The sequence below is a fragment of the Heliangelus exortis genome, chromosome 2 (genome assembly GCF_036169615.1).
Source record: "Heliangelus exortis chromosome 2, bHelExo1.hap1, whole genome shotgun sequence".
Classification (NCBI taxonomy): domain Eukaryota; kingdom Metazoa; phylum Chordata; class Aves; order Apodiformes; family Trochilidae; genus Heliangelus; species Heliangelus exortis.
This window is the reverse complement of record NC_092423.1, coordinates 130,940,934-130,949,506: the sequence shown is the minus strand read 5'-3', so window position 1 is coordinate 130,949,506 and position 8,573 is coordinate 130,940,934. Positions and strand designations below refer to the sequence as shown.

The 8,573-nt window shown below is 47.2% G+C and overlaps 1 protein-coding gene and 1 long non-coding RNA gene across 2 annotated transcripts; one reads left to right on the top strand and one right to left on the bottom strand.

Moving 5' to 3' along the window:
* Nucleotides 1-585: 585 nt before the first annotated feature.
* On the bottom strand, nucleotides 586-5,903 carry ODF1 (outer dense fiber of sperm tails 1). Its single transcript, XM_071738090.1, has 2 exons — nucleotides 5,320-5,903; nucleotides 586-1,003 (listed from the first exon to the last, which is right to left on the bottom strand). The coding sequence occupies exons 1-2, from the start codon at nucleotides 5,886-5,888 to the stop codon at nucleotides 691-693; spliced, it is 882 nt and encodes a 293-aa protein (XP_071594191.1). The 5' UTR covers nucleotides 5,889-5,903; the 3' UTR covers nucleotides 586-690.
* Nucleotides 5,716-6,172, top strand: LOC139793436 (uncharacterized). The gene is made up of 2 exons (XR_011724608.1): nucleotides 5,716-5,867; nucleotides 5,980-6,172. It is a non-coding gene; the product is annotated as an uncharacterized lncRNA (long non-coding RNA).
* Nucleotides 6,173-8,573: the final 2,401 nt, after the last annotated feature.

The following is an 8,573-nucleotide window of genomic DNA, read 5'->3' as shown; positions in this document are numbered from 1 at the left end:
CTTTGGACCTTACTTTTTCATTAATATTACCTTGAAGAAATTTTTTTGACAATTCTTCCCCTATTTGAACATGAGAAAAGTTTTGATTTTGAGCCATTGATTCCTACAACAGGAAACCCTCTATAGTCTCCCTTCTCAGCTGGTAAGTGCTCTGCCCTGGTCCCAACATTTTCTAAGGAAAAGCTCTCTGTCCTTCAACTGTGCCTCTTCCCAGCCAGGCAGCTCCTCCAAGAACCAAACCAAGGGAACAAATGGCATGGCTTGCTTTTTTTTTCAGGAGGCTCCTCCCTGGCATGTGTTTACTTTCAAGTTTTTCTTCCTAGAAACATCCTACATCTCAAATGGAAGTGGTGGGAATGAGAGAAGTGTCTTTATAGAAACATAACATCATAAATGGTGCCTTTCAGCCTTTAAAATCCAGGAGATTGCACCCAACAGAAATACCTGCCCTGAACCACACTACCTTCAGCCATGCCTTTGGAGACAGCAAGAGACCACAGCCAAGTAAGCTCATCTTTGCATTCTCCTGCTGGCATCCCTCTGTTTTTACCCACCAAACCCCTTCAAAATGAGGCTTCACACATCTTCTCAGTGCTGTAATTTATTCTGGAAGAGTCCCAAGGCACAGCTTAGTTGGGTAGTCCTAAAGAAAATGAACAATTTTGCCCAGGTGCTGCTCAGTGCTGTACCTCAGATGCATGGGAGACAAGAGTGGCTCTTGTGTGCCTTTTTGATCTTCACAACATTATTTGGTTCCAGTGAGTAGGTCACATCGTCCTCTCTCACCCCTATTGGCAGGCTGATTTCCCTCATTGTTTTTCTGTAGTTATACTCCTTCCCTGATGCAGTGGTGTGCTTCTCCTCATGCTCTGCTAACACCTTTACCTTCCCATCTTTCACTGTTACAGAGACTTCCTTGGGGTCAAAACCCTTCATGTCCATCATAGCCAGAAGTTGGTCATCACAGGCAGAGTCCAAGGTCCTGTCACGTCTTCTTTGCCTGCTGCAGTAGAAACAAGAGGACAGCCTTTCAGGCCAACTCACAGAGGACCACCTCAAGAACAAAAGAAGCATATAGGAAACTATTGGATCTATCTTCATGCTGATGAACAGCAGCTGGGAGCTCTCACTTGCATGCTACAACAGTCAAGAATATTTCAGTGTACCCTCTTGAGATGGAGAAATTGTGGAGCTGAAAAGTTCTTTCACCTAAATACAGTGAAGCCTGTGTGCATATGCCCACAAATCCATGTGTATCCATCTAATGACTTCTCCTACATTTTACACCAAAAGTTACAATAGATCACATTTTCCAGTTATTAGTTCTGTTTAAAGCAATCAGTGAGGTGGAGACATATCTGTCGAAAAAACCCAAAATGCTCCACCAGAGCTGGGCTGGAGACTCACTGAGCCATTAAAATGATTTCTAATTCTGTCACTGACTCTGCTCAACCAGAAGTCTGGCTTTTACCCAAACCATTTGTAAAGTAGAAAATGGAATGGTCACCTCAATTCTAACATCTAAATTGGACACAAGGCACCAAATTAAAGAGATAAGGGGTGTGATGGAAGGGGAAAAAGGACAAGCAGTGAGGGAATGAGCATGACCCAACACTGGCTGGTGACCAATGTGAGGCTCAGGGACAACCCTGCCTGCAGTCATCTTGAAGCACTTGAATTTAAGATCCTCAGGGCATCTAGGAAGATGTTTTCCAAGCAAATCCCTAGAGGGAAGGGGTGGCCCAGGACAGCTGGTCAGTATTCAAGGATCATCTTTTCCATGTCCAGGAGCATAGTATACCAACAAAGAGGAAGGCAGGGAAGAATGCTAGGATACCTGCCTGGGTGAACAAGGAGCTCCTGAACACATTATCACACAAAAAGAAATTCTACAAGGAATGGAAGAAAGGACAGCTAGAATGGGGGATATGAGGGAGCTGCCTGAGTGGCAAGAGACCTGGTTAGAAAAGCCAAAGCTCAGATAGAACTAAATCTAGACAGGGAGATCAAGGGGAATAGCAAAAATTCCTTCCTAAATAGGCATATTAAGGACGTCTAGGGAAGGTGTGGGCTCCCTCAGAAAGGAAACGGGTGAAGTAGTGATATGGAAAAGGCTGAGGTTCTCAATGGCTTCTTTACCTCAGTCTTCACTGACAAGGGCTCCAGACACACTCCTGAAGTCACAGAAGAAAATTGCAATGGCTGGAAGGAAGAACAGCCAATTGTAAGTGAACATAAGGTTCATGACAATCTGAAGAACCTGGAAGTGTACAAGTCCATGGGACCTGATAGGATTCACCCATGGGTGCTGAGGGAACTGGCAGATGTGGTTGGTAAAGCACTCTCTATTATAATCCCAAAGTCACGGCAGTCTGGTGAAGTCCCCACTGACTGGAAAAGGGGAAACAACCCCCCACTTTCAAAAAGGGAAAGGAGGAGGATCCAGGGAACCATAGGCTGGCCAGTCTCACCTCTGTGCCTGGTGATATCATAGAGCAGATCCTCCTGGAGGCACTGATGAGGCAGAAGAATAATGAAGAGGTGACTGGGTATGATCAACACAGCTTCACCAAGGGCAAATCATGCCTGACAAACTTTGTGGCCTTCTATGAAAAGGTCGCAACATCAATAGACAAGGGAAGAGCAACCAACATCATTCACCTGGACCTGAGCAAAGCCTTTGACACAGTCCCACACAACATCCTGCTCTCCAAGCTGGTAAAACCTGGGATTGATGGATGGACCACTTGGTGTACTAAGAACTGGCTTGATGGCTGCACCCAAAGAGTGGCTGTCAGTGGGTCCATGTCCAAGTGGAGGCCAGTGACAAGTGGAGTCCCACAAGGATCAATGTTGGGACTGGTCCTCTTTAACGTCTTTGTTGGTGACATGGATGGTGGCACTGAGTGCACCCTCAGCAAATTCCCTGATGACACCAAACTGTGGTGTGGCTGACACACTGGAGGGAAGGGATGCCATCCGGAGGGACCTTGACAGGCTGGAGAGGTGGGCCCATGCCAAGCTCATGAAGTTCAACAAGACCAAGTGCAAGGTCCTGCATCTGGGTCAAGGCAATCCCAAGCACTGATACAGGCTGGGCAGTGCCTGGCTTGAGAGCAAAGGAGAAGGACTTGGGGGTGCTGGGGGATGAGAAGCTCAACAAGAGCTGTCAGTGTACTTGTGCATCCCAGAAAGCTAAATGTATCCTGGGCTGCATCAAGAGAAGTGTGGCCAGCAGGTTGAGGGATGTGATTCTCCCCCTCTGCTCTGCTCTCATGAGACCCCACCTGGAGTACTGCATCCAGTTCTGGAGCCCCTATTACAGGAGGGACATGGATTTGCTGGAATGTGTCCAAAGAAGGGCCATGAGGATGATCAGAGGGCTGGAGCACCTCTCCTATGAAGACAGACTGAGAGAGTTGGGGTTGTTCAGTCTGGAGAGGAAAAGGATCTGAGGAGACCTTATTGCAGCCTTCCAGTATCTGAAGGGGCCTGCAAGAAATCTGGCGAGGGACTTTTTAGGATGTCAGTAGTGATAGGACTGGGGGGAATGGATTCAAATTAGAGGAGGGGAGATTTAGATTGGAAGTTAGGAAGAAGTTCTTCACCATGAGGGTGGTGAGACAATGGAACAGGTTGCGCAGAGAGGTGGTGGAAGCCCCATCCCTGGAAGTTTTTAAGGCCAGGCTGGACAGGGCTCTGAGCAACCTGATCTAGTGGGAGGTGTCCCTGCCCATGGCCGGGGTATTGGAACTAGATGTGCTTAAAGGTCCCTTCTAACCCTGAAAATTCTATGATTCTATGATTGTATGACCACTAAGGTGAGAAATCCCTAATGAATGATTCATTAGCAAGATACATCAATTTCAGCAATCCTACTTAAAGCCTGCAATTATTCTACCTTGTGTGGTGATTTTGGGATGTATTTTTTGTGCTCTGGGAGAGCTGTCCCATTGTTCCTTTTCTATTGCTGTTGGAGGAGGATAAAACTATTGAGAAGAACTGGTCCTTCACAGCAGTTTTTGTAGGAAGGGGGCAGCTGAATTCCCCTGCATGGTGGTCTGAAATTCTGCTGTGGATGTGTGCCAGATGGCAGTGGTATGGACTTATCTTCAAACCATCAAGTTGTCCTGAGCACTGCAGATCTGATGAGCCTGTCCCTCAGGGACAGCATGGCCTGGCATTCCATGGCCCATCCAGACCCCACCCAGCTTCCACTCAGAGTGAAATTCCATTCCTCCTCTGAGATTTTAACATGCAATGATTTTGTAAGGGAATGATGTGCCTGCCTGGCCCTGGTACCCAATGCACCGGTGAAAATTTGGACACAGATACCAGCCCTGCAACACTTGGGATCTCAAATCTGCTACTCACCAGCCCTGTGTGAGCTGCAGCTGCCAGCTAAGTTTAAAGTAACCTCACAGCAACTTTTGCACCTGGGGGTAAGGCTTTTTTCCCTTTTCCCATAACATTTTTGCATCAAGTAGAAAACCCACATGGCAAAGTGTGGAATGATACTTGATCCTTTATGGGTAACAAAAATGCCACATTTTTAATTGCCAAGATGGTCTCATCATTTCCAGGCACAACACAAGAACTCAAACAGAAAGTTGAGCATGGGGAGAAAATACCAATGCCACAAATACATCAAGAGACTCTCACCTCTGCTGATGACCAAGGGACTTCTTTGCCCTTCTGGTCTCTCAATAACTTATTGTATCACAACCCAAGTGAGGTTTTATCACTCAACAACTCCCTTCCTGTAGAGCTACCTTTGGGTTTTATCTCTACTACAGTCAATCTTGAATTTCATTAACAAAATAAAATCATCCCACCAGTGGTCTAAGTGTTGATAGACAAATCAACATTCCTCCAACTGTAGAAGTTTGGAAAATATGAACATGCACCTTTGGTGCATCTTTCCTGCACCCCACCACATGCAGACTGACATAGGTTACTGATGAAAATAATTACTGATTTAAAAGAATTAAACTGATTTTATGATGAAGATGGACTTTGTTCCATAGCTGAACAGCTTTGGATCTAGTTGTGCATTTTAGCTTGCATGCAGTTTGTGAGATGGCTAGTGCCACAATGTGGTCCAAACCCTTCCTGGTGCAGGTTCTGCCTCTGTGGCTCCTCTCGGGCTGCCTGACTGCACAGACCATGCCTCCCCCTGCAACCTGTTTCTCAGAATTTGGTTATTTCACATCCTCCTGATCTGTTTTCACCTTTGCTCCTCATACTGATGCCAAACCCCCCTCCCTCCTGCATTACAGGATGCCAGTGCTCGTAGGAAACAGGCATCTCATCCATTACCTGTCCAGTTCTTGCTCAGTGTCCAACATTCTGGTGATGCCCCCTCTGTCCCAGAGGTGGAGGCAGCAGGGACACCGGGACAGGCTGCATGGGCAGGATGCAGACAGCACTTCAAAGAGCTGCTGCAGGTGCTGGTCCAGCAGTGTCATCTGCCTTTGCATCTCTCTTTCCATCTGCCTCAATTCCTGCTCAGCATCTTCCAAAAGGCAACGGTGTGACGACATCCTTACACTGCAGAGAGCATCAGGGTATGAGTGCACCCATGGCAGCCTGCTGCCTTTGGGGGAAAAATTTTTTTCTGGACAGTTTTGTCCAGAAGTGAGTGTGTGAGCAGAGCTGTAGGCACTCTTACAGCCTCCCAGCAAGCACCTTGTGACTTCATGGGCCTGATGACCCACCACAGTTCCACAGTTGCCATGGGAAGCACAGCCTGGGTCCATGTGCAACCCAAGCTCCCTGCTGCAACCTTTGGCAGAGGGACATGCTGGGATCCTTGGGCATGATGGGTGTACGTGTGCCATGGCTGGACCACCAGGAGCATGACTCGGGTGCAGTTTCACGTACGACATCACTACAGCACAGTTGCCTGTGCAAACTCCCTCTTTCCTGTCCTGGCACACCAGCACAGTGGGAATAAAAGCCACCACTCTTCTCTCCCAGGCAGAAATCCCCATGGGCAAAGTCCAGATCTCCAATCAAGCTTTGAAGTGTGGTGTACTCTTGAAACTCATGGGAATTCCCATTTCAGTGCCTTGGGAGAGAAGAACACACTCAACAGGAGGTTGCTGCTAACCTGCTGCAAAACTGCAGCTTCTCAACTTAAAGAAAATGTGTAAATTAAGGAGAGCTCAAATTGTTGTGTGTTTTTCCTCCTTTTGCAACTGCTTTGCACAAGGCATTGGATGCATCAAGCCTATGTACTGTTGCCTGGTGTTAGGTGTCAGCTATCAGAAGCCTTGGCCTGAACATGTGTCAGGCTGCTCTGTGGGACACTGGAACCCACGGGAGCACCACTGCCCCCACAGTGAGTGCCAGGGAAAGGTGAGATGCCCACAGCAACTCTTGCACAGCTTCCCTGGGCAGAACACCCCATCTCCTCATCCAGCTGCCTCCCTTCTCCAGGGATTTTCTCCAGTGGCTACAAGTTTCAGATGTGACCTCAGATGCACTGCTCCTATCAGGAGTGTCTCCCTCTGCCTGTTAGCACTCTGCCATTATTTTTTTTTTTAATGAGCAAGACATGGGAAACAGTTAAAAATGTGCAGAAATTGGAAGTTTATTTACATTCCTTACTGACAGCTGCAGCAGAGGTACATCTGGAAACACTCTAGGAACATGCACCTTCAAGAATATTTATGTCCCTACTCTCACACTGTATTAAGCAAACAAAGTACTAAGGAAAGCAGACCCAGGTATTTGCTTACCCTCCTTACAGATGTTACTCCACAGCTTTCACTTGCCCATGTGTCAGTAGAAGATGCAGCCATGGCAAGAGTGGAGGACATGAGGATTTCGGTAGATGGAAGACAGAAAAAGGATGCTGCATCCTGCAGTTATTTTGCAGAGAAGGAGGCAAGGCACACGCACTGTGTGCCCTCAGGGCACTGCTGCAAGCACTCATCTGAGCTGATGGTGTTGCCCTTCCAGATTCCATGTGTGCTGGGATCTGTTGCCTGCTCTCTCAGTGAGCTAGGGCTGGGGTGCTGCAGTCATCTGCTCCTGCCTTGAGGGCTTCCAAAGCCATTGTTGTCCTGTCAGGCATCAGTTTTTTCTTGAGAATGATCCATGTGGGTTTTGGTGTCTGTGATGCTTGTGGAATGGATGGATTTGCCTGCCTCCCAAGAAGCAACGACACCAAAACCTCCTGGGTCTAACAGTGCCAGAAAAACTAAGGGAAGACTACAGGAGTGGGGAGTGCTTCATGTTTAAGGAATATGGGCATTAAGGACATGCAGTGGATTGAGTATTGGTGGGAGTGCATAGGTCCCTGTGCATTTAAGAGAACAGCAGAAGACCCATTGGGAGCCAGGAGCTGCTTTACCTTGAAGTGCCTTCCAAAATTATTAGCTATATCCAAAAGCCCAAGTAGCTCCAGACAAGAAGATGTCCCCTGCAGCCCCCAAGGTGGCAAAGCTGAGATGTCTCTTGGGGGTGCTCCCACAGGGCTGCTCACCTGGAGCAGCTCACCTGCTCACCAGTGGCTGAGCAGGGTGTGAAAAAGGGGGACCCCAGGAACCAGGCTGGACAAACACAGATGAAGCTTCCTATTGGACATCAGTCACATTCTGGGCTGCATCAACAAGGGCATCACCAGGAGATAAAGGAGTCATCATCTCACTCTACTCAGTGCTTGTCAGACCACTCCTGGAGTATTGCATCTGGTTTTGGTCCCCGCTGTACAAAAAGGATGCAGACAGGATGGAGAGGGTCCAGAGAAGAGACAGGGGGATGATCACAGGACTAGAGCATCCGCCATATGAGGAGAGGCTGAGAAAATTGGGTCTGTTCAGCTTTGAGAGGAGAAGGCTTAGGGGAGACCTTATTACAATGTTCCAGTCCTTAAAGGGGGGGGGGTACAAAGAAGATGAAGCCTCCCTATTTACAAGGAGTCAGTTGGATAAGATGAAGGGCAATGGGCACAAGTTGCTCCTGGGGAGATTCCATTTGAACACACGAGGACAATTTTTCACTATGAGGACAGTCAGACATTGGAATGGTCTCCCAAGGGAAGTGCTGGATTCCTCACTTTGGAAAGTTTTAAGTCTCAGCTCAGCAGGGTGTTGGGACAGATCATATAAACAATAATGTTAGAAGGATCAAATGATCCTTGATATCCCTTCCAACCTGACATTCTATGATTCTATGAGATGTAACTATATACCTAATTATATTTATGCATGTCTGGCAATGATAACATCAGTGTCTGTCCCATCATCTCTGATAAGTGCTGCAGCCCAAGATATGAACCATATTCCCTCAGACTGGGCTGTGACGCAAAAGCTAATCCCAGCCTCAGCAGCACCAACACCCTCGTCTCGAGGGCCTCTGCAGGCTGGGGAGCTGGATGATGTGGGTTTTTTCCAAGGAAAAATATGACTTTGTCTGTTCAATAAATCAAAATAGCCAGCTTATTTTATATTGAATGGTAGTTTCATCCAGAAAAAAAATTACTTTATGCCTTATTACTCATAAAAGGCATAACTTCTTTGGTCTGAAGACAAATCTTTTAAATAAAAGATGAATTCAAAGGCTGC